This window comes from Theropithecus gelada, chromosome 10 (assembly GCF_003255815.1).
Source record: "Theropithecus gelada isolate Dixy chromosome 10, Tgel_1.0, whole genome shotgun sequence".
NCBI classification, from domain to species: domain Eukaryota; kingdom Metazoa; phylum Chordata; class Mammalia; order Primates; family Cercopithecidae; genus Theropithecus; species Theropithecus gelada.
Window position 1 is genome coordinate 10,725,483 of NC_037678.1, and position 27,251 is coordinate 10,752,733.

A 27,251-nucleotide genomic window follows, 5' to 3' on the forward strand; every position below is an offset into this window, starting at 1 on the left:
TATCTTAAATGCAGTAAACAAAATTTATAACAGAAGAGAGCTTTTAAAAGCAGAACAGTGCTTGCCTAAATGTTACTTTCAAAACTAAGGAAAGACTTTAAATTTATGACAGACATGGATCTGTTTTCTCTATATATACTGCCCAGAATTTTTATTATTAGATTTGCTAATGAATAAGGCTATTTGCAGCTTTTCATCACCTCAAAAGACCTTACTCTTTTCCTGTTTGAGGAGATTCAACAACGAGGTTGTGATTTTTTTGGTCACAGTTGTTTCCATAGAAACAGATAGAGATGCTATGAATTGGTTCACACGAAATTAAAGCTGACCAAAACCTTCAGTCTAGTTGTGATTTACTAAATTGATAGTGATACACGATAAATGTTTGTTTCCTACTGCCTTCATTTGTTATTTTGCCAAATGAAGAGTATACATTTTTATCTTTTGGTTTATTGGGATGCCATTTATTATAATTCCTAAAATTTGATCTCACCAAAGTTGTTAGAGAAATGGAAATTATACTTATTCTAATTATGTTAATTCATTTTTCTTGCATCTTTTTTGCTACATCGTTTTATGCTTAAAAGTTTTTTTTTTATTTTCATGCTTGTACTCTTGCTACTTCTTTTTAAATTAGAAAGTACTTATTGAAAAATGTTCAGACAACATCAAAGGGTAAAGAGTGCAGAGCAGAGTGACTCCTTACTCCTCCATGCTTCTCAAGTTCCTTTCCCCAGAGGCAACTCCAGCAGTTTCTAGTGGTTTTGGGGGGAAATTTTTGTGTCCACACATTTCTTTTACCTAACTGGTCTCATTCAATATGTATTGCTCTGCAACATGCTTTGAACTAAACAATATATCATGGACATCTTTCTGTATAATACCTGTAATCATTCAATGTATATTTCAAAATATGCTTTTTTAGTAAATGAAATCTTATAGACCTTTAAAGTATCAGTACATATTGCTGTGCTGTATTCTTTATATATATATATATATATACACACACACACATACATATATATACACACACACAGATATATATATAATCTTAGCCATTTCCTATTGGTAATCACTTGGATTTTTCATGTTTTTGCCTGTTAAAACATAGTTGCAATAATAACCCTTGTACATATATTTTTATGATGTTGTCTCAGAAGGGGAATTGCCAAAAGGTTATACTTATTTTTAATTTTGAAAAGTGCTGCCAAATTGTCCTCCTAAAAGTTGTACCAGTTTATATTGGTACACAGTACTGGTATATAGTTTATACAGTCTATCATTTTGATTCCCCTCATCTTTGCAAATACCGTTATCAAAAGTTTTCATTTTTGTCAATCTGAGAGGAAGAAAATTTTTATTTTAATTTTTTATTGTAACTTTTTATGTGTTTATCGGGCATTTTTGTTTCTTTTTACTGTTAACTCTATTCATGTCCTTTGCTTATTTTCCTGTTTGGTTTCTCATCTTTGTCTTTACCAATTCCTAAGAGCAATTTGTGTATTAGAGAATTAGCCCACTTCCTGGTTCTTTATCTATTTCCCATTTGATTTAAAATTTTTATTTATGACTTTTTTTGCTTTATAGAAATCTTTATAAAATGTTTATAAAATCTTTATTAAATATTTAAAAAATCTTTACAAAATGTTACCCTGGGCTAAGCATAGTGGTTCATGCCTGTAATCCCAGTACTTTGGAAGGCCAAGACAGGAAGATTACTTGAGGCCCTACAAAAAAAAAATCAGTTGGGCATGGTGGCATGTGCTTATAGTCCCAGCCGCCAGGGAGGCTGAATTGGGAGGACAGCTTGAGCCAAGATTACACCACTGCATTCTAGTCTGGGCAACAGAGCAAGACTCTCCCTCAAAATTTAAAAAAAGTCACTCTGGTCTTTTCTTTTGTTTTTTTAACAGACTGTTTTTTAGAGCCATATTAGGTTCCCAGCAAAATTGAGTGGAAGGTACAGAGATTTCCCCTTACGTCCTCTACCCCTCCTAGAAGTACACCCTTCCCACCCCTATCAACATCCTATACCAGAGTGTCAAATTTGTACAATCAATGAATCTACATTAACGTATCATAATCACCCAAGGTCCAGTTTATGTTACGGTTCACTCGACATTAGCAATATGTGAAATACACCTAAAGCTGTGGTGAGTGGGAAATTTACAGTACTTACATTTATAACGTAAACATTTAAAAATTTTTAGTTGTTTAAACGCTTACAATAGAAAAGAGGAAAGGTTTGAAATCAATAATCTAAGTTCTTTCCTCAGGAAACTCAGAAAAGCGAAATAAATGCCCAAGGAATAGAAGAAAGGAAATCATAAAGAACAGAAATTAATGAAATTGAAAACAGGAAAACAACAGAGAAAAAGAAATGATACAAAAAGCCAGTTCTTTGAAAAAAAAGATAAATACGTAAAAATAATAAAAAATAATTTAAAAAGCAATAAAAGTTGATAAAACTCTAACAAGACTGGCAAAGATAAAGAGAGAAGACACAAATCACCAGTATCAGGATGAGACAAGAGATAGCCACTACAATTGCTTCAGCTCTAAAAGGATAGTAAGAGATTAATACCAACAACTTTATACTTATGGGCCAGGCATGCCCATAATCCCAGCACTCTGGGAGGTCAAGGCAGGTGGGTCACTTGAGGCCAGGAGTTCAAGACCAGCCTGGCCAACATGGTGAAACCATATGTCTACAAAAAATACAAAATACAAAAATTAGCCAGGCGTGGTGGTGCGCACCTGTAGTCCCAGCTACTCAAGAGGCTGAGGCACGAGAATCATTTGAACCTGGGAGACAGAGCTTGCAGTGGGCCCCGATCATGCCACTGCACTCCAGCCTGGGCTACAGAGTGAGACTCTGTCTCAAACAAAAACAAAAACAAAACAACAAAACAAATAGATAATCAAAATACATAGGTAGAGTGAGACTCTATAAAAAAAAAAACCCCAAAACTTTATAATTTTGACAAATCAAAAGAAATAATTTCTCAGAAAATATAAACTACCCAAACTCAATGGTTCTACAATCATTTTAAAAATTGAATTTGAAGCATAAGTCCCCTGAAAAAGAAATTTCTAGGCCCAGATGGTTTTACTAGAGAATTCTACCAAACATTTAAAGAAGAATTAGCCTGGGCAACCTAGAGAGACCCCATCTCTACAAAAATTTTTTAAAAAAAATAGCCAGGTACGGTGGCACCCACCTGTAGTCCCAGCTACTCAGGAGGCTGAGGTGGGAGGATTGCTTGAACCTGGGAGTTTGAGGCTGCAGTGAGAGTCGTGATTGCACCACTGTACTCCAGCCTGGGTGACAGAGTGAGACCCTGTCTCAAAAATCAAAAAATCAAAAAATAAAGAATTAACAGCAATTTTACACAATGTCTTCCAGAAAATGGAACAGGAGGGAACATTTCCCAATTCATTTTATGAGGCAAGTATTACCCTGATCCCAAGTTAAAACAAAGATGGAACGAAAAAAGAAAACTACAGACTAATATTTCTCATGAAACTAGACGCAAAAAATTCTGAACAAAATATTAGCCAGTTGAATCCAGCAATATATAAAAGCATACAGAAATCAATTGAATATCTACATACTAACAATGAACATATGCAAACTTAAATTAAGACAATACCATTTGAAATACTTAAGTATAAATTGAAATACTTAGGCATTAAAATACTGAAGTATAAATTAAAATACTTAGGTATAAATCCAAATTGAAATACTTAGGTATAAATCTAACAAAACATGTACAGAATCTATATGTTGATAATCATAAAATACTGATGAATGAAATTAAAGAGGACCCAAATAGGGACCTGTCATGTTACATGGATTGGAAGACTCAACATAGTAAAGGTGTCATAATATAGATGACCCTGATTATTCTATAGGTTTAATGTAATTCCTATTAAAATCCCAGAAAGGTTTTCTATAGGGATAGATAAGAGCCTTGTTCTAAAATTGATATGGAAAGGCACAGGCCCTAAAATAGCTAAAACAGTCTTGAAAAGGAAGAACAAAATGGGAGTAATCCCTCTGCCTGATATTAATGCCTGTGTATAGCTACAGTATTCAAGAGAGTGCGGTATTGGTGGAGAGACAGACACTTGGATCGGTGGAACGGAATAGAGAACCCAGAAATAGACACACACAAACATGACCAACTGATTTTTGACAAAGGTGCAAAAGAAATTCAGTGTAGGAGGATTAACCTTTTCAAAAAATGGTGCTACAGCAATTGGACATTCAGACAACCATGAATCTCAACCTAAGCCTTATATAGAAATCCACTCCAAGTTAATCACAGACTTAAATGTAAACTATAAAACTTTTAGAAAATATAGGAGAAAAATCTTTGAGATATAGAACTGAGGCCGGGTACGGTGACTCGTGCCTGTAATCCCCACACTTTGGGAGGCTGAGGCAGGCGCATCACAAGGTCAGGAGTTCAAGACCAACCTGGCCAACATGATGAAACCCCGTCTCTACTAAAGATACAAAAAATTATCTGGGAGTGGTGGCACACGCCTGTAATCATAGCTACTCGGGAGGGTGAGGCAGGAAAATCACTTGAACCCGGAGGTGGAGGTTGCAGTGAGCCGAGATCGCACCATTGCACTCCAGCCTGGGTGACAAGGCGAGACTCCGTTTCAAAAAAAAAAAAGAAAAAGAACTGGATAAAAGCATGATCCCTAAAAGGAAAAATGATAAATCAGACCTCATCAAAATTAAAAATGTTTGCTCTGCAAAAGAGCCGGTTAAGAGGATGGAAAAATAATCTACAGACTGGGAAAAAATATTTGTAAACCCCATATCTGGCAAAGGACTAATATCTAGAGCATTTAAAGAACTGTTAAAACTCACCAGTTTAAAACCAAACAGTCCAATTAGAAAATGGGCACATGTTATGAACAGTCATTTTAGCAAATACAGATGGCAAGTAAGCGCACGAAAAGTTGTCACATTATTAGCCTTCAGGAAAATGTAATTTAAACATGCAATGAATATCAAAATGGCTAAAGTAAAAAAGTAGTGACAACACCAAATGCTGGTGAGAATATGGAGAAATTAAAACACTAATATATTACTGGTAGGAATGCAAAATGGTACAGCTACTCTGGGAAACAGTTTGGTACTTTTTAATAAATCTAAACGTGGCTACTATATGAACAGCAACTGCCCTCCTAGGAATTTATACCAGAGATATGAACATCTAGGCTGGCACGGTGGCACATGCCTGTAATCCCAGCACTTTGGAATGCCAAGGTTGGGTGAATTGTTTGAGCATAGCAGTTCAAGACCAGCCTGGGCAACATGGCTACACATCATTTCTAAAAAAAAAAAAAAAAAAAAAATTAAAAAATATTAGTCGGGCATGGTGACGCGTGCCTGTAGTCCCAGCTACTTGGGAGGGTGAAGTGAGAGGATCATTTGAGCCTGGGAAGTTGAGAATGCCGTGAGCCAAGATGGTGCCACTGCACCCCAGCCTGGACGACAAACTGAGACTCCGTCTCAAAAAGGAAAAGAAAATGTATATCATACAAAAACATGTACACAAATGTTCACAGCAGCTTTATTTGTAATAGCCGAAATCTAGAAACAACCCAGAGGTCCTTTTACAGGTTAAACTATGTTACATCTGTATCAAGGGTACTACGCAATGAAAAGGAAGAAACTATTGAAATGAAACAATTTGGATGAATCTTTAGGAATTATGCAAGGCTAAAAAAGCCAGTTCCAAAAGGTTACATACTATATGGTTCCATTTATACAGCATTCTTCAAATGTCACAACTATAAAAATGAAGGAGCGATTAGGAACAGATTAGTTCTGTTGAGGGAGTGTATGTCTATGAAAGGGCGTCAGAAAGGATTCTTGTGATTGTGATAGAAATGTTCTGTATCTTGACTGCTTCAATGTCAATATCCTGAGTATGATATTGTACTACAATTTTGCAAGATGTTACTTTTGGAAGAAACACGGCAAAGGCTACATAGGCTCTATTAATTCTTACATGTGGAACTAAAATGAACTCAAAGTTGCATTTTTAAAAGTAGTAAATCACTTTGGAAAATGGTTTGGCAATTTCTAATGAAGTTAAAAATAGACCTGTCCTATAAGCTAGAAATGCTATACTACTACCGTGTAGCATCCAGGAAAAATGAGTGCATTTGTCCACAAAAAGATTTATACAAGAATGTTCGTAGTAGCTTTATTCATAATAGATAAACTTTGGAAATTATCCATATGCAGGAGAATGGATAAACAAATTGTGATACATTCACATATGTTTTTTGTATAATCTGTCCCTCCTTTCTTATAGGTAGGAAAGGAGGGAGGAACTACACAGCAAAACATGGATGAATCTCATGTACATTATGTTGAGCAATAGGAACCAGACACAAAAGTATACATAGTGTATGATTACATTCATATGAAATTCAAGAACAGGCAAAATTCAGTAATGGTGATAGGGATAGAATAGCGGTCATGATGCAGGGTGGTGGGATGGTATCAGCTGGAAAGGAGCTTGAGGAAACTTTCTGGGTGAAGGAAATGTGGTTACTATATAACTGTATACTCATATGATAAAAGTTATCGAGCTCTACATTTAAGGTCTGTGCATTTTACTGTATGTTAATTACAATGGAGAAGAATCCCTAGTTCACAGAAAAAAAGAAACATACCAACTAAACCTACTCTATAGACTTCATTTGGATCCTTTTTCAAACAAGCTGTAGAAAAATCTGTTTATGACATTTAGAAGTTGGAAATATGAACAGTTTATGGTAATTGATGACATTAGGAACTGTGAAGTTTATCAGTTTGATGCAGCTATTATCAATTACAGATTGCTATCATCTGAACACTTGTTTTCCTCCCAAATTCTTAGTTGAAATCCTAACCCCCAAAGTGATGGTATTAGGAGGTGGGATCTTTGGGAGGTGACTAGGTCATAAGGGCATAGCCCTCATGAATATGAGTGCCCTTATAAAAGAGGCCAAGAGAACTCCTTGGTCACCTTCTTCTATGAGAGGTTATAGTGAAAAAATGACTGTTTAGGAGGTAGGTCCTTGCCAGACATCAGTATGATATTGTACTGACACCTTGATCTTGGACTTGCTAACTTTCAAAACTGTAAGAAATTTTTGTTGTTTATAAGCCACTCAGTTGATGGTATTTTGTTACAGCACCCGGAATGGACTAAGGCAGAGATACATAATGAAACAAGGGATTATTCTAGGATTTGCCTCAAAGTGAAACAGGTTGTCACAGATCACAAGTGAGGCATGGTAGGGATATAAATGAAACAAGATTAGCCATCATTTGATTATTGTTTGACCTGCATGATTGGATTATCTTTTGTATCTAGTTTTTACTTGATGATAAAAAGTTAAAAGTTTTAAACATGAATAAAAGATACATACAGCTGGCTTTATGATTACCAATGAGACAAGATAATTGGCCTCTGAGATAGTATGCTGTAAGGATGCTGAAGGGTGGTAGGTAAAGGTAGTGCCCTAAACAAAATCCTTGCTATCTACACAAAGTGTCTTCAGCAAGGTGTGGGGATTCCCAAGGGCAGAAAACCTCCCTACGCCCAGTAGACAGCCACGTGATAGATGTATGTTTGAGTTAATTAAATCAGAATGTGTTTATGATGGTGGTAGCACATTTAGATACTTTGTAGCTCCGTAAATTGTCCATCCAGTGATGTTAACTTTTTTCTTCAATTCTCATGTTCTCGTGTTTTCTGTCAGGACCTGATGACATTTTCTGATGATGATCCAAAGCTGCCTTTACTAGCAACACCTCCTTCCATTATCTCTCCAATCACATGCTTGTCAGAAGCTGCAGAAGTTTGTAATCTTTTGGGTGCAGGTAAATTGGTTAAGGAATAGGAAGTTTATTTATCAGATTTTATTTTGTGAAATACAGCAACCGTTGGCTTCTATTTAACTTTGTTAATGAGGGATAGAACTAGCATGGATAAATTCAAACCACAACATGGTCCTATAATCTTGTTTTACCATTTGTTTCAGTGTTTTCTCTCTTTCTGTTTTACTTTTTCCTTTTTCATTGTTTCAAAAATTGACTACACGCCTTAAACCAAAAATTAATTTTAGTTCCTATTTTTCATAAAGAATTTAAATTATGACCTCTTTCAAAGGCAGGCATTAAGTGAAGATGTGAAAAGGCAAGATGCACAGTAGCCACAAATTGGTTAATCATCTCTTGAACAATTAACATTAGAGAAAGGCACAGTATAAAATTATACAAAACTGGCCTCCAATAAATTACATGATTGAGTTCCTACTGGGCTCTGCGACTACTCTGGATCCTTGAGGATCTGACTGACTCACTGTTGAGTCACTGCATCCTGTCTCTATTCTCCATGAACTCTCAATTTTCAATGCATTTGTCCTCTTGATTTTCTCAGAAAGTAGAATGGAAGATCTTCTGCCAATATGAGAATGAAACGTTCTCATTAGTATCGTTCATCACCTTATAAATCTTTGCTTTTATATTCATACAGGCATCTTTTCCCTTACCACAGAGGTGGCTTTTTATGTTTTGAGTTATATGTTCTCACCTATATCCTTGGACCATGTATCTCACATTTTCTCCTTATATAGATCTATAATATCCAGTGTATAAGTGCTAGAGTTTATTAGTATAGGTTTATTTTCTTTTTCAAGTTCATGTTTATAGAGTTTTCTTACAAAGCAAGTTGTGAGAATGATGAGGATATTTTAATAAACACAAAAACAAGAAATTGGGGGTTATAGTGATGTTTGTATAAGGATGGCATTAGTCACATAGATAATTAGTTATAAGTGGTTATAATTTTTAGACAGCTTGCTTTGTATTCTTAAACAGATTTAGATCCAGAACTTGAAAGAAGAGCATTAAGGAAAATGTTTTTGTATTCTGACACCCCCTAACATTTTTTTCTCCTAAGATTTTAAAAATAGACTTTCTTTTTTTAGAGCAGTTTTAGGATCACAGCAAATTTGAGCAGAAAATAAAGATTTCCCATGTACCCTGTATTCCACACCAGAGTGGTACATTTGTTACAATCAATTAACTTCCATTGCCATATAATCATCCGAAGTCCACGGTTTACACTGGGGTTCACTTTTGGTGTTATACATTTTGTGGGTTTGGACAAATGTATAATGATGTGTATCCACCATTATAGTATCAGACATAGTAGTTTCACTACCCTAAAAATCCTCTGTGCTGTCTATTCGTCCCTCCCTCCCACTAACCCCTAACAACCAGTGATCTTTTTACTGTCTCCATAGTTTTTCCTTTTTCAGAACGTCATATAGTTGGAATCAGATGGTATGTATGATTTTTAGATTTTTTTTTTTACTTGGTAATTAACACTCTGGGTTCCTCCATGTCTTTTCATGGCTTGATAGCTCTTTTCTTTTCTTTGTTTTTTTTTTTAAACAGAGTCTCACTCTGTCGCCCAGGCTGGAGTACAGTGGTGCAATCTCGGCTCACTGCAACCTCCACCTCCCAGGTTCAAGCGATTCTCCTGCCTCCCTGCCTCAGCCTCTCGAGTAGCTGGGACCACAGGCACGTGCCACCATGCCTGGTTAATTTTTGTATTTTTAGTAGAGTCGGGGTTTCACTGTGTTAGCCAAGATGGTCTCAATCTCCTGACCTTGTGATCCACCTGCCTCAGCCTCCCAAAGTGTGGGGATTACAGGCGTGAGCCACCGCACGGAGCTGATAGCGCTTTTCTTTTTAGTGCTGAATAGAATGTACCACAGTTTATCCATTCACCTATTGAAGGATATCTTGGTTGCAGTTTTGGCAGTTATGAATAAAGCTGCTTTAAACATCTGTGGCAGGTTTTTGTATGGACAGAAGTTTTCCCTCCTAACATTTTAATACAAGTGAAATTGAGTATAAATGAGCATAAGAAGCAATCCTAAAGAGGAAAAAGTCAAAAACATGTAGCCAGAGCGGGGATCCCACCATTTTACTTGACTGGGATCCATCTTAATCAGAGGGGCTTTTTCTATTTTTAAGTCGTTCATTTCTGCAATCTTTCCTTTACAGTAGTCTCAGAGGTATCTTGCTAAAATGCAGATCTTAGCATTTCACTTCCCAGCTTAAAAGCTTTCAACAGTTCTCCACTGGCAATAGGATAAGTCTAATTTTTAAAATAGTACCATACAAGTACTTTTCATAGTCTGGTCCCAGCCAGACTATGGGCTTCATCACCTAAAACTGCCAGTACTCACAGTGCCCTGTGACATTCCATTACTTGTCTTCTCTTTAGAATGTCTTTGTTCCAGTTACTTTGACTGTGTAACACATTGCACTGAAACTTCGTGGCATAATCATTTATTCTGTTCAAGGATTCTCGGGTCAGGAATTAGGATAGAGCACAGTGGGGATGGCTTGTCTCTGTTCCATGATGCATATCTAGCCTTAGCCAGGGAGCACAAAGGCTGGGGCAGGAATCATCTGAAAGCTTGCTCACTCACGTGTCCAGCAGTTGGTGCTGGTTGTCAGCTGGAGGCCTCAGTTCCTCCCCACATGAGCCTCTTCATGTGGTTTTTCCGTGTAGGCTAGTTTGGGCTTCCTGACAGCATCGTGGCTGTGTTTCAAGGATGAGTATTTTATGAAAGAAAGGACCAGACAGAAGTTGAATAATCTCAGAAGTCATGCTGTAATACTTCCACCTCATTCTGTTCATCAAGGCAATCACAAAGCCCTGTCCAAGTTTAAGGGGGTGGGGACATAGACCCTCCCCAACCTCTCCATGGAGGAGTGTCAATGTCATATCGAAAGAAAAGCATATTGGATGAGACATATGTTGGTATAGTCATCTTTGGAAAATATAATCTGCCACAATCTTCCATCAAATTATAAATCCTTGACAAAATCCTATTTGAATAGCCAGGCCCAGTGAAAATGTCACAACTGCTACAAAGTCTTTCTGCTTGCTAAACTGGTTTCTCCTTTCACTATGTTCCCAGAGGACTTTGCCCATTCCCCTGTTATACAGTTTATAATTTTGTATATTAATTGTTTTATAAATTTTTATTTTAAAATTATATAAGTAAATATACTCTTAATTTTTAAAAATTCAAATATAAAGTCAAAACCTCTCTTGACTGTCCCTTACCCCAACACAGTCCCCTCCCCAGAGTGAACTATTACCAGTTTGGTGATTATCTCCGATACCTTTGTCTGTGTATTACATACATACATGTACCTTTAGAAATATATGTAATTGACTTTGTTTTAAAACATTATTCTGCATTTTTCTGAAGCCTTTTTTTAACTTCAGAATATCACTTGGCTGTCCTTCAGTGTATGTCAATATGTAGAGATTTGCCATATTTTTAAAAACTCCTGCAATCCTGGCTATCATAGCTTATTCCCTTGCTGATGACATTTGGATGTTTTTCACTGTTACAAATAATGCTTCAGTGAATAAGCTTGTGCACATATGTGAATGTTTCTTTAGGGTGTGCTCCTAGAAATGGATTCTCTAGGTCATAATTTGTGCCCATTTTCATCGTAATTCATACAGCCAAACAGCCCTTCAGAATATCAGTATCAATTCACACCCTGGTTTGCAGCCTGTTCACCACACCCTCACCAACACGTGATGTTTTCAAGCCTTATGTTTTTATCACTTGGGTAAAAAGTTGCATTACATAGTAGGTATAATTTGCATATATCCACATATTGAGTAGATATTTCTATTTCCTCTTCTATGGATTACCTGTTTTTTAACCTATTTTTTCTTTTGGATTTTTTTTCATTTAAATTGATTTTATAGCTATATATATATATATATATATACACACATACATACACACACACACATCTGATTCTTTCTCTGCTATTTATGTTGCAAATATCTTTCAACCTGTGAATTGTCTTTCAACTTTCTTAATGGTGTCTTTGTAGAAGTTTTATGTTTTATTTAGTCATATTTATTCCTCTTCTTCTTCATAGCTTTTGGTTTTTGTGTTTTTAAGGTTTTATACCATGTTTATAGAACATATTCACCCATATTTTATTTTAAATTTTCTGTAATCCATGTGCATTTAAAGTATTTGCGAATGGTTTTAGATAAGGGCAATGGGCAGCCAGTTGTCTCAACATTTATTGACTAGTCTATTTTTCTCTACTGTTTTGAAATGACTCTTTAACCTGCACTAAATAGTATCTGTTTAACAAGTCAATTCTATTCCATTGGTTCACTTTTCTTGTTCTGGTCTGTTTAATTTTTTGCAACAACTATAACAGCGTACCATAGTGTTAATGTATACTCTTTTATTTAACCAGTGGTCATTTAGGTTATTTCTGTATTTTTACTTTTATAAACAATGATGAAATGGCATTATTTTCCCCTCCCAAATAAAATAGGCTTGCTTTATATTTTTCCGTGATTTGACACAGATTCTAAAATACATTATTCTGAATTTCTCTTGGTAAATTCTGTCCAGTTCACTAACTTATCCTGTCAACAGATGGTTCTAATTTCCATGTTATGATTTTGGCAACTTCAGCTCAAGACAAAAATAAAGTAGGAAAGTTATTGTGGTACAGAATCCTCAGTTCTTCTCCTTTTCTCCCTTGCCTTTGCCCTCCATAGGCACGCAGTGATCTGCTGTTCACACTCTGGCCTGCAGCAGAGAGGAGGTCTTACTCCCTCACACCCCCACCAGCACTAGGGACTTGCCTCGCTGACTTACCCCTTTCCTTACCTCCAGAGGAACCTCTCTTTACTCATTATTCCTTGCTTTTCTTTATAGTTTTACTACATGTTTATACTCTAAGCAACATATATTTCGTTTCATAGGCTCTTGAACTTTACATAAGTAGAGTCATTATGAATTTATTTTTCTGTGACTTTTATCATTCAATATCATTTCTTGATTCACCTATTTTCACCGCTGTATAGTATTTCATTGTATGTTTATATTATAATGCATTTGTTTATTCTACTGTGGAATACTATCCTCATTATGTGTCAAGTTCTTGTATTGTAAATAATGCTGTTTCTACATTTGTATATTTGTACACGATTCCTGGTTCTCATGGACAGGAGTTTCTCTAGGGCATATATTTGGAAGCAAAATTGCCATGCAATTCAATATGAACATCTTCAAATTTGCTAGGTAATGCCAGATTGTTTTCCAAAGTTCTAGTTGCAGTTGCTGTGTGTCCTCACTAATTTTTCCCCTAGAAAAATCCAGTCTAATGGGTGGGTATCATTTGTTCTAAAATATTTATCATTGTTTTTGTTTTTGTTTGTTTGTTTTTGAGACAGTTTCACTCTTGTCGCCCAGGCTGGAGTGCAATGGCACGATCTCGGCTCACTGCAACCTCCACCTCCCAGATTCAAGCGATTCTCTTGCCTCAGCCTCCTAAGTAGCTGGGATTACAGGCACCCACCACCACACCCTGCTAATTTTTGTGTTTTTTGTAGAAACGAGGTTTCACCATGCTGGCCGGGCTGGTCTCAAACTCCTGACCTCAGGTGATCCACCCACCTCAGCTGGGATTACAGGCATGAGCCCCTGCACCCGGTCTTAAAATGTATTTCTTATAATGAAATTTAGCATATTTTCATATGTCGACACATTTCATAGGTATGACTCATCCACGTTTCCTCATCTGACACGTCTGTTCATGTCTGTTGGTCATTCTTCAGTTTGGTTGTTTGTCTTTTTCTTAATGGATTTGTCGGAGTTCTTTATTCTGGAGCCTAAGTATCATATCTCATAAACGTTTTTCCAGTTTGTGACTTGTCTTTACACTTTGTATGGAGTTTTTGAATAACAGAAGTTCTGAATTTTAATGAGGTAGAATTTTTTTTCTCTATGGTTTGTACTTTTTGTATGTATCTTGTGTTATTTTAAGAAATTCTTATCTCAAGACTATAAAGATAATTCTATATAGACTAACATTTTCTTATAGTTTGCTTCCCACAATTAAATATTTAATGCAGCTGGAATTAATTTTGGTATATGATTGAGGTAGAAGTCTGATTTTACCTCTAAATGGATAGCCAGCTGTCCCAGAATCATTTATTGAAAAGTCGGTCCCTTCCCAAGTGAACTGCAATGCCATCTGTAACCTAAAGTAGATTTACATATGTGCATGGAACTGTTTATAGCCTCCCTATTCTGCTCCATCAGTGATATGGCCAACCCAGCACTGATAAATAGTTTTAATCACGTCACTTTTGTAACAATTCTTGATGACTTTTCTTTCATCAGGAATGTTTTGGCTTCCCCCCCGCCGCCCACCCCGAGACAAGGTCTCACTCTGTCGCCCATGCTGGAATGCAGTGGCACAACTGCAGTTCACTGCAGCCTCAACTTCCTGGGCTCAGGTGATTCTCCCACCTCAGCCTCCCAAGTAGCTGGGACTACAGGCTCACACCACCACACTTGGTTAATTTTTTTTTTTTTTTTTTTGTAGAGATGGGATTTTGCCATGTTGCCTAGGCTGGTCTCGAACTCCTGGACTCAAGGGATCTGCCTGTCTCAGCCTCCCAAAGTGGTGGGATTAGTTTGGGCTATTTTTGACCCTTTGCTTTCACACATGAAAGTTTGTCAAGTTTCTTGAATAAAACCTGTTGGAGTTTTGATTGGCTCTACATTGAATCTTTAAGTCAATTCAGAGAAGTGACATTTTTATGATATCCAATCATTCTATTCATTTAATTCTTCCTTAATGTGTTTTTTTTATAGTTTTTCACACAGGTTCTGTTTATCTTTTGATAGGCTTAGTCCGAGGTACTTTGATAGGCTTAGTCCGAGGTACTTAGTCCGAGGTACTTAGTCCGAGATACTTTGATAGGTTTAGTCCGAGGTAATGTATTTTCATTGCTACTGTAAAATGTGTCATTTTATAAATTGCATTTTCTGTTTGTTGATGAAAATGAATGGAATTAATTTTTGTATATTGATTTTGTATCCAGCAGATCTGCTTAATTCTTACCAGTTTTCCCAGTTTATCTGTAGATTCTTCTGGGTTTCTTATGTTGAAAGTCATTTAATCTATAAATAGTAATGAACTTATTCCTTAATTTTCAAGCCATACACTTTGTATTTTGTTTTCTTACCATACCATGCTAGGTGAAATGACTTATACAGTGCTGAATGAAAGTGTGATCATGGACTTCCTAGACTTAAAGAGAATGATTTAAACATTTTGTCATCAAGATAGAGGTTTAACTCATGTTTTTGCAGATCTCTGTTCCTTAACAGTTTTGTCTTGACTATATGTTGAGTTTCTCCATTTTTAGCATTTATATTGGTAGTTATAGGTTTTTCTCCTTTAGGCTGTTAATTTCATAAATTAGTTGATTTCCAGATATTAAAATAAACTTGAATTCCTGGAATAAGCTGAATTTGGCCATGATATATTATCTTTGATATATATTACTGGATTTGATTTGCTAATATTTTATTCAGGAGTTTTGCATCTATATGAGTAAATTAGCTAGGGTTGTTTTTTCTAAAATTTTCTTTGTCATATTCTGATTCTAAGGTCATGTTACACTCACAAAAAGAGTTGGAATGTATTTGCTCTTTTTTATACTCTGGACTAGTTTGTGTAGGGTTGTTCGTAAGGTGCTGTGAAAATAAATAAGGTGTTCTGTAAGTGCACGAACAGTGGTGCTTGCAGAGGGCTTCTGGATGGGAAGGCAAAGCTACACCCACAATGTGTCTCTCCCTATGAAGACAAAGCACTGGGCCAGGCGCGGTATCTCACACCTGTAATCCCAGCACTTTGGGAGGCTGAGATGGGCGGATCATGAGGTCAGGGGATCGAGACCATCCTGGCTAACACAGTGAAACCCCGTCTCTACTAAAAAAATACAAAACAACTAGCCGGGCAAGGTGGCGGGCGCCTATAGTCCCAGCTACTTGGGAGGCTGAGGCAGGAGAATGGTGTAAACCCGGGAGGTGGAGCTTGCAGTGAGCTGAGATCCGGCCACTGCACTCCAGCCTGGGCGACAGAGCGAGACTCCGTCTCAAAAAAAAAAAAAAAAAGACCAGCCTGGCCAACACGGTGAAACCCCACCTCTACTAAAAACACAAAAATTAGCCAGGCATAGTGGTGCACACCTGCAATCCCAGGTACTCGGGAGGCTGAGGTGGGAGGATTGCTTGAGCCTGGGAGGTGGAGGTTGCAGTGAGCCAAGATTGTGTCACTGCACTGCAGCCTGGGCGACAGAGCAAGACTCCATCTCAAAAAGAAGAAAAAAAAAAAAGAAGACGACAAAGGGGTCCAATGTAATCAACCTGCCACCTGGTAACTGGCTGTTTTCCCTGCTAGTGATGTAGCATCAGCTGCCACTCCAGGCATTTTCGATGCTCCACATCTGTGGTAGTCAGGTCTCCTTGGTGAGGAGCAGTCATGCTGTTGAGCCCCTGCCTGTTGAGGTCATCCTTGCTACATGGCCTGCTGAACAACCACTGGAATGACTAGGAAAGAAGATTATTATTGACAGCCACTAAGTCGAGCACTTTTCCCACCTGATTTTTGAGAACCTCTTCCACAGTGAACGTCCCCTGGCAAGCATTTATAGTGACATAAATATCTTCGCATTGTGCGCACATCCTGAAAGGTCAATCCACATGCCTCCTTGTTACTCTTTCTGAGTCCCTGGCCAGCACCCATTGGATGTCTTGTCTTCCAGGATGTCCTGTGTGAAGATGTGCTGTTTCCAGTGCTGTTGACTAAGAGGATTCTCCTGCGGTCTTTCAGGAGCACTTCTGAGTGGGGCTGTAGTTTGGCAGTTACCCACTTCTGGGTAGCGCTGGCATGCTTGACGCATTAGCAATCCTGGCTGATTTCATGTTTAAACCAATCCTATACTTACCCCTTTTGAATGACAATAGAGAATTATCCATGAAGCTCTAGGTGTAGGTTGAGGGAGAGGCAGTGAAGGAGTGGGATCACGCTCCATGGAGTATGAGCCACCTGCTTGCATTGTTTACATGGGCTTCAGGACTGATTTCATCTATGTCATTTATTTTATTTTTATTTTTATTTTTTTAAGAGATGGAGTCTCACTCTGTCGCCCAGGCTGGAGTCCAGTGGTGCAATCTCGGCTCACTGCAAGCTCCACCTCCCGAGTTTAAGCCATTCTCCTGCCTCAGCCTCCTGAGTAGCTGGGACTACAGGCGCCCGCCACCACGCCCAGCTAATTTTTTATATTTTTAGCAGAGACGAGGTTTCACCGTGTTAGCCAGGATGGTCTCGATCTCCTGACCTTGTGATCCGCCCGCCTCGGCCTCCCAAAGTGCTGGGATTACAGGTGTGAGCCACTGCGCCCAGCTCTCATCTGTGTCATTTTGATTTGACAGTGGAATGCTACTGCGTACATCCAGTTTCATCTTCTATGGATCAGGTAACACCCATAACATGAGTTGACATAGTCACTTGGTGTCCTGTGGTCAAGCATTCAGTCTTTATCAGGGTACAGTAGCAAGCCAAGTGTTGTTTTTTAGGTGGATAATAATTGTAGGCAGAAGAAGGCATGACCTTTCTCCAAAACCCTAGCGGTCCACTCCTAGAGGTCTGCTCTGTGATAGTCCTACTGCTGCCTGTCAGAGGCTCCACTGATCACCTGTCTGCCTCAGGCATTTCCCTTACCATTGGTTCTGCTAAGTTATATGATCCAGGTGTTGGGGCAGCTTATCCAGAGGCCTGGACCTGCTGCAGGGCCTTTTGTTTGCTTTGGTCCTCACTCAAAACTGGCAGGAAATAGACAGAGCAGCATACCCATGGCCTCCAAAGTTGAGAGAGGCCCATGATTATCATGTTTCTTTCCTTATGTTGGGCATTTCAGATGCAATAACATGTCTCTGACTTTAGAGGGGATATCCTGACATGCTCCAGACCAGCGGATACTCTAAAAACATCACAGATGTGGCATTCCCTTGATCTTTCCCAGGATTTATTGGCCACCTCCTACATACATGTAGCATCAAGAGTGCTTGCCACTTCTTGCATTAGTCCAGTTAGCACTGTGTCATCAGTGTGATAGCCAGTGTGATGTTCTGTGGGACAGACCTCAAGAAATTTAAGGTCCCTCTTGCCTCTGTTGAAGGACATAGCAGAGTTGACACAACCGTGAGGCAAGACAGTAAAGACAGTATACTGTGGTTCCTGTCACATGAAGGCTAACTGATTCTCATTATCTTTAATAGGGATTTTAGGAAAGTTTCTAGGTTGACACCTATATATTGGATGTCAGGGGCTGTGATTTGCCCTAGTAAAGAGCCCACAGATGGAACTATAGCTATGCTTGGTACCATCACCTGATTATATTTGCAATAATCTACAGTCATCCTCGACAGTCCATGTGGCTTTTCAGAAAAACAGGCAAGTTATACTGGAATGTGGTAAAAATCACTACCCCTACAACTTTGAAATCTTTGATGGTGGCACTAATTTCTGTAATTTCCCCAGAAAGATTTTTAGAGGGGAGGTGATATAATTATAGCGGTTCTGCCTGGTCTCTCTAATACCCTAATAACTTGAACTCCATGGTGGTGGAAGCAGTGGGGAGGATTCTGCAGGTTACTAAGCAGGTCTATTCTCACCATACATTCTGAGACCATGGAAATAACTAGAGGTAGGTCTGTGGTTTAACTGGATTCGGTGTGAGGTAGCTCCTAGGCCAAGACTTCCCATGTGTCACCTGGTTTCTGTAAGTTCCCCCTCTGACCAGTAGACTACAGTGGCATTGTTGGATCTCCAGAAATTAGTGTCAGTTCAGAGCCAATATCAAATAAGTACTTATCTAACTAAGTACCATCATTGTTGTGAATAGCTTCAGGTACCTCTAGGGAAGGCTTAGGGGAAGATTTACTATACACACCTGTGGCTACATTGCAGGATTCATTCTCAAAGGGCTCAGACCTTCCCCTCAAGAGGTTCTTGCTCTGTGAACTGGCCCAGATTTAGGAGCTGAATAAGAGGCCATGAATCCCCTATAATGACAGTAGTAGTTCCTATTTATATTAAGTTCACTTAGTAGGCTGCCTATCTATTTTCCATAGGTCCTGTGTTTCATTAACCACCACCACACATCCTGAAAGTAAGAAAAAAACCAAAAAACCAAAAAACAGAGAACTGATACCATGGCATCCCTGTGGTTTACTATGATTATTGTGCCTAGCTCATCTCCAAGAGTTAAGCACTGCTATTTGCTTTTACTGCTCCAGGACCCCAGTATTCCCAGTGAGATCAGGAAACCCAGTTCCATTGCACCATCCCTGTTATCCCTGGTCATCTCAGCCTACAGATGACAACCACTACAGAGCTCTTTAGAGTTGCTGGTGCCCCATTAAGGTATGCTTTTTAAATGCCTTAGTGAAAGGAGTGTCCTCCAAGGCAATTAAAAGTGGCTGAGCAAATTGTATGTAATAGATCCATCCCGACAGTCCCATCTCACAGAGCTTTTAAGCTCCCTCTCCAGTGTGCCAGAGCAGTGCCCTTTTTCTGAGTCCTACACACATGGCACATTCTCACACTCTCGTTCTTTTCACATCCTGTTAAGATGTTACAGTCTCAGGGAGGCTTTCCTGGACATTTTATTCAAAATCAACACCTTCTCACTGCCAGTGGTGCTCCTCCCTCTTCCCTGCGCATTCACTCTATAGCGCTTATCAGCATCTGACTTACTGTGTAACTATGTGTCTAACTGATTTAGGAAGGAATAGTGTGACCCAGGAGTCCCCAGACCACTCTCTGATATCCTAGTGAATCTACCACTAGCACAGCACTGACTTTGGACTGTGTTCTTTGGCCACATCTAGATATGTAGACTACTTTGCAAGCCATTGCATACAGTTTTTTTGTGTTGTTCATAAATTGGATGCATTTACAATGTCCTCCATTTTGGGAGAAACTGCTGCTTGCCTTCACATTTCCTTAAAAGTGTCTTTATATCAATCATCAGAGCATTGCAAAGTGTGCCTCAAATTATAGAACTGACTGTAGAAATTCGAGAGGGTATCAACATAGTAAATGTGTATTATGTGGTTGACATTAAGACATCCAATTAAAACCTTTTTAAACTTAATTTCCCCCCTCTTTTTTACTTTAAAAATATGGGAAAGCATGATTCATGCATGAAAAACAGAGATAAATGAGACTACTAAAGGCTTTCATTGATATGAATGAAAAAATAAAACAAAGCCACAGTTGCAGAAGAAGTCAATTAAAAGACCAGAAGGGTGGTAAGTACATGTAAACATGCCATCTTTTCTTTATCTGCAGTGGCCACCTTTTTCATTATTGTGATGATTAAAAGAATATTAAGAGGCACTGACTTTTGAACTATTTATGAATTTTAGGTCAAGAAGCCATCCAACCTAAACTCTTTTTCCCATTACTAATGAGTGTGTGTATTATAACAATGTCATACAACCCCTTTGACAGTTCAAATTAGGAGAACGAAGACTAATCTAAACTGACAGATTCTTGATTAAAATAACCATGACTTCTCAAGTGTATAAGTTCCAAGTTGACTTTTTATTAGAATGAAACAGCTGTATATTTCTTTCAAAGGGTAAGTTATTCATCCCACAGAAATTTACTAAATGCCTACTATGCACTAAGCACTGTGCTAACTGCTAGGCAGTCAATGGTGAACAAGTTCCTGCCTTTATGCAGCTTCCAGTCTAATGGCTTAACAGACCTAATCAAACAAATGAGGTATCAGAATAGGGAGAGGACACAAACATGTACAGGAGGGCACCCAACCCTGCTTTAGGACGGCAGGGGGCGCTTTCTGGAGAAAGTGATGTCTAAGCTGGTACCAGAGGGATGGGTGATGATAGTAGCAGTAGCCAACACTCATGTTGTGTGTGCTGGGTATACTTTTAAATGTTCAAGCTCATTTAATCTTCATAACAATCTTATGAGACAGATGAAGAAAGTCCACAAAGAGATTTTTTAAAACTTGCCCTCAGTCACAGAACTAGGAAGTGGCAGGGTCAGCATTTAGACCAAGCTGCTGGTGTAACCCCAGAGCCTACGCTGATGTTTCAAACCTTTTGACTGTGACCCACAGTGAGAAATGCCTTTTATGTCATGACCCGGTACATACACACACACATACACACACATCCCTATACAAGAGCTTCACAGTTTCACAAAACAATGTTTATTGACAGTGTGCTCTGATCTATCTTAGTCATTTTACTTTTTTAAAAAAATTAGATGTGACCCACAGAATTTATTTCACAACCCACTAATTGGTCACAACCCACAGTTTGAAAAACAGTTCACTACACTATTTTGCCTACTACACAGAATGAGCCAAACCAAGTGAGGAGAGAAGAGAATCTCAAGCAGCATGAACAGTGTGTGAGAGGCTGGGGTGGGAGGAACAGGAGGAAGGGGCAAGAGAGACTTGGCCAGTTCGAAGAACGGAAGGAAGTTTAGCAGAGCCTTAGGATGAGGTGGATGGCAGGAGAGGCCTGGAAGAGGTGAGCAAGGTCTTATCTGTAAAGCTGACCATATTGTTTCCCAGCCTTTGGGCTAATATCAGGTGTGGAAGAGGTGGCCATATGTTTATTGTTCAGCCAGGCCACTTTAGAGAGTGAAAGTGAACAATTATGCCAGGATAACAGATGTAAACCTGGAGCGTCCCTGGCAAAGTGGCACGTAGGATAAGCCATGTTGAGAAGTTTTTATTGTGTCCAAAAAACAATGGGGAGCCTTTGACGTGTTTTAAGCAAGGACATGATACAGCCAGATCCTTGCTGCAGGAAGATGACTGAATGCATTGTAAAGAAAAGATTGGAGGTGAGCAAGTTAGGGAAGCAATCAGGGGTCAAAACAGAATTAGAGACTTAGGATATTTCTAAAATGAAACTCTGATCAGTCAGAATTCCGAGAAGCTCCCTTAGGATAAAGTCCTAACACCTTAGCATGGCAGGTAAGCTCCTTCCCACATTGGCCTCTGCTCACCTCTGCAGCTTCACTTTTAACCTCCTTTCTTCCCTCAGCCTCTGCTGTTCCAGCTTTATACACTGAACTGCTTCCCCCAAACACCATACTCTCTCAAGCTGTGCACGCTTCTCAGCAGGGAAAACCCTCCCCTTGCCTCCGTCCTCCATTCCTATTCATTTGTCTGAATCTTGCTCATTCTTGGGGTTTAGCTAAGATGTCACTTTTCCCAGGAAGCCTTCCCTGGCATTCTGAAGGCAGGGGCTATTATTCTCCTCCTCTAGGCTCTGAAGACACCCTGTGCCTGCCTCAGATCTGGTGCCGATTCTGCTGGGTTGTCCTTGCCTATTATTTCCCCCACCATCAAACCAATGCAACTGTAATTTTTTGAGAACAAGGGCTGTGTCTTGTTCATCATTCTAGTTTCTGCCTCTAATCTAGAGCTTAGTACATAGTAAGTGCCCCATTAAATGTCTGTTAGCTGAATAAGTATCATTGGAAATGCCCTTCAATTGAAAAAGCCATCCTCTCAGTGCTTTTTGTATTTTTTGCATATACTTTAGAAGTGTCTTCAAAGCAGATTCATCATGGCTTTTTAAAAGAAGAGCAGCATGACCAGCACACTGGGAGTCCTCTAAGCTCACCAGCGAGGTTCCCTACTAGCAGAGCTCTCTTTTGAAATTTTGTAGAACTTCCCTCATCCTAGTTGACACTTGATTGTTACATTAGCTAAAGAGAGTCTATTGAAAAGGAGGAAGTGCTCAAAACACATAGAATTTTAAATAATGTTTAAGGAAATAGGGAATGCATGTGGGCATTGGCACTGGCCCAGATATTATTTATTTAGGTTTTCCTTTCATATCACTTCAAGTCTGATCTGAAGCCAGGATCTGTCTGTGGTGTGGCAGGAACCCAGATATGTAGCATTGATTTCCCCTGAGTTTCTAGATGTTGGGGTATTCACTGAAGTTAGTAGGTTGCAGAGGGCTACAAGTGAATGAGGAAAGGCTGGGGGGCAGAGATCAGGCTGAGGGGCTGTCTTAGTGGTGACTTAGAAGAGGTGGGTAGAGAAAGGACAGAGGGCCATCTGGCAACTGGAAGAGCCCCCCAAAGGCAAGATGGCATCTTATTCATGCTTAGTTGTGGACACCATACTTTCAAGCCATGATCTCAAGTGTGCCCAAAGGAGTAGCTATAGTTCTGTAATTCAGAAAAAAAACAAAACAAAACAAATCCTTAAATTTCCTGTGGCAGAAAATACAACCTTGCTTATTCTGTTTTCTTAGTCACTTCCATCTTAAACTCAGTCAATTCAGGATTTCCTGTTTTCTCCCTCTTGCTCTTGAGAATGACCTCAAAGTTCTGCGGACCTGCTTGGCATCATAATTCTGGGGATGGGGGAAATATCTGGTCCCTGGGTTGTTGGGCATCTCTTCACACTGACTTCTGCTGAGGGGAAGTTGATCCCATTGTTTTTCATTGTCCAGCTGTGTTTCTGCCCACATTCACTGATATCTTAGCAGCACTGCCCTGCTTAGCACAGTTAAGCCATGCACTCTATATCCTCCGTGTCCCCAACCTGAAGCCCTTTCACTTCTGCCACCCTCGCTCAGCTAATTCTCTAATGCGTAAGAACTGCTAGTCTCTCACACATCTCACATAGTAAGGGATTTTGAGTGGCTGATGCAGATATTCCCTTCACACCCTCCCAGTTTCTACTTCTGTTCTGCGTTTTCCATCCTTCAGCTGTGAGGTGAAGAGGGTTGAGGGAATTCTGAAGTGTTTCTCACTTTTTCAGGCTCCACCTAGGAAACAAATAGAAATCTTCTTCACCCTCAGAATGAAAGCAGAATGAGAGGGGGAATTTTTCTCTATTTTTTTCACAGAACACTCAGTACCTAGAATAGTGACTAGCTAATATTAGGTGCTCAGGAAATACTTGTTGGATAGATGGATGACCAGCCCCTCCCTGGTCTCCGCAGCTCCCAAGACTTAGCCCTTGACAGGCTCAAGATGCAAGGCCTCCCTCGCCAGGGACATCCTTGGTGCCCTTGCCAGGATCTGACTCTTGCTGCAGATCTCTACCCTCAGAGGATTCTCAGTCTGGGCTAGAAGCTTAGATGGAGGGGTGGGCATGAGGGGAGCCAGTATACTTCCCAAATCTTTATCTGTTATATATGAATCTGGCTTTTGTTTGTTTGATTTTAAGTCTTTCATCTCTGGACACATCATGTGCCTTCCCCTTGGGCAATGGTGGCTTCATCTTTAGGAACCTGTGCTTGGGGAAGGGCCTTGGGGATTCAGTGACATGTGGAATTGTGGGGAGGGAGACTATGTGTGTTAATCCTCCAATTGTTATCCTTTCACCTTTGTACACCCAGTTCCTAACGCAGTGCCCAGTACATAGTAGACTTTGAATTAATTTTTGTTGAACTGAATATTGGATGAATCAGAAACTGGTAATGTATCGAAGAGAAAAGAGCAAAAGTTTGGGGAAGTCCTGAGGTTAAAGAGGAAAATGGAATATAGAGAAGTGCTCAGGGTTATCAAATTTTTTTTTTTTTTTTTTTTTTTTTTTTTTTGAGACAGAGTCTTTGTCACCCAGGCTGAGTGCAGTAACACGAACACAGCTCACTGCAGCCTCAAACTCCCAGGCTTAAGTGATCCTCCCACCTCAGCCTCCCAAGTAACTGGGACTAGAGGCATGTGCCACCTCGCCTAGCTAATTCTTTAATTTTTTGTAGAGACAGGGTCTCGCTATGTTGCCCAGACTGGTCTTGAACTCTTGGACAGTCCTTCCTCCCACTTCAGCCTCCAAAAGTGCTAGAATGACAGGCATGAACCACTTCACTCAGCCTTTTGTTTTTTGTTTTGTTTTACTTTTTTCTTTTTCTTTTTTTTTTTTTTTTTTTTTTTTTTTTTTTTTTTTTTTTTTTTTTTTGAGACAGAGTCTCTCTCTGTCACCTGGGCTACAGTGAAGTGGCATGATCACAGGTCACTGCTGCCTCAACCTTTCAGGTTCAAGGGATCTTCTTGCCTCAGTCTTCTGAGTAGCTGGGACTACAGACACATCCCACTATGCCCAGCTAATGTTTTTCTATTTTTTGTAAAGATAGGGTCTCACTATGTTGTTTACACTGGTCTCGAACTTCTGGGCTCAAGTGACCCTCCTGCCTCAGCCTCTCAAAGTGCTAGGATTACAGGCACAAGCCACTGCACCCGACCAGACCATTGATTCTTTGTTGAAACACTTCTATTCAATAAAGCCATATAATTTGTTAATAAAGCCATTTGTTAATTTTGATACTGATGAGAAGTATTGCTATTATATTTATTGATTGGCAATATAGTAGGTGATCTCTAGACCCTAACTTAGAAAATTAACACCCTAAATTAGAGTCAAAACCCAGACATTGTTCAACTTGCTGTAAGCATCAAGTGAAGCATGGTTATCAAGCATCCAGGTGTTAATTGTAAAATAGTAAAATTCCGGAAGAGAAGATTGAGAAATTATATTTTAATTTAGCAGATACTTAATAAGTTTCTGTCAGGCACTATAGTCAGCACGGATTTATGGCAGTAAACATGGCAGACTCTGCCTTCAAGGAACTTCTGTTCTGGTGAAGATAGATAATAAACAAAATAATTATAGATTGTAACATGTGCTATGAAGGAAATAAACAAGGAGCTTCATGAAGCAATGATGGGAGCAACATCTTTAGTTAGAGTAGTAAGAGAAAGCCTTTATGCAGAGATGTTATGAGGTGAGACGAGAAGGATGAAGAAGGCTGGAAAGGAACATTCCAAGCAGAGGGAAGAGCAAATTCAGAGACTCCATTATGGAGAAAAGGTTAGTTTGCTTCTAGAACTTCAAGGAGGCCAGTGTGGCTAGAATTAGCAAATGAGGGGATGGAGGTGTGAGAGATCAGAGAAAGATAGGCAGGGGCCACGGCATGTGGGCAGTGGAAGTCCTGTGGGGGGATTTAGACTGTTCCGAAGACAGCAGGAACATAAGAAGCAGAGGAGTGATAGAATCTGATTTATGTTTATTTAAACATCAATTGGGGAGGATAAATTAGGGATGGGGGAGGAAGGGAGAGCAGAAGCAGAAAGATAAGGAAGAAGCTATATTGACTATCCAGGTGACCATGACCGAGGACAGAGGCACTGGCAATGGAAGAAAGTGGGCAGATTTGAGATAGACTTTGGAGTTTGGCCCTCAGGATTTCCTCATGACTGATCGTCAGAATGATGGAAAGAAAGATGGCTGTTAGTGTTCTGCCTCTGAGAAGTGAGTGTGTGATGGCGCTCTGTTGGGGATCAGAGAACAATACCCCAAAGCATGGTGCTTGGGTATGCCGAGTACTTTGAACTGAGGGACATCGGAAGAGCCTCAGAAGCAAAGGCTCTCCTTGCTCTTCTCTTGCCCTTCTTTCTCCTGTTTCCCTTTCTCTCTCAAGGCAGGCCATAGAAATGAGAATTCCTCTTCCCCAAGGTGGGTCATAGAAACTAGAAATACTACTTGAACCTTCCCCTGCCTTTCTGTGTAGGAGCTGGCTAAAAAGAAATTCTCTGACCTATCTTGCCTGATAATAGGTCATAAGACCCTCATTCCAGAGGGGTCCTGCCCTGTACTGGGAAGGAAAGAGTGCCACACAGAGAGACCAAAAAAATCTGAACAAACAGGCCTTGCTGGCTTTCCCCACTCGGACTGTTAGCATCAGATCATTCCCTTTTGTCCAATCACAAATCTACACGGCTGTTCATTCTTCATCGAACCTAAGCATAAAAACAGACAGTTTTCTCTGAGTCTTGAGTCTTTATCTCTGGAGACTCCCATGTCGTATAAAATTGTGATTAAATAAATCTGTTATACTTTCCTCTTGTTAACATGTTTTTGTTACAGGAGTGCTGGCCATGACCCTTATGATGGGGAAGAAGGGTATCACACCTTTTTCACCCCTATAGTTAGTTCTATTTACTGAGAAGGGGAGGATGGGGGAGATAATAGGTTTTGGGGATATATGAAGAGCTACATTTTAGATGTGTTGTTACATTTGAGGTGGCTATGAAAAACCCATTTAAAATCCTTCATTTACTCTTCTGGGAATATTAAACATCAATGCACTAAAATAATTAAATCCGAACTTAGATGATTGTTTTTCCTGTTTCTTTAATATGGCTCTCCTTCCTTGAAAAAACAAATACAAAACCATGTTAACTGTGCTTTCTGGATGATGGTTGTATGTCTACT

General features: G+C 39.4%; 1 protein-coding gene across 1 annotated transcript in view; it reads left to right on the plus strand.

The window, feature by feature from the left end:
- The window catches only part of ENTHD1 (ENTH domain containing 1), a 147,901-nt gene that overhangs the window by 60,221 nt on the left and 60,429 nt on the right, over nt 1–27,251 (plus strand). The window contains exon 5 of the mRNA XM_025399761.1: nt 7,786–7,906. Coding sequence (XP_025255546.1) covers nt 7,786–7,906 — 121 coding nt within the window. The remainder of the gene's footprint in view (nt 1–7,785; nt 7,907–27,251) is intronic.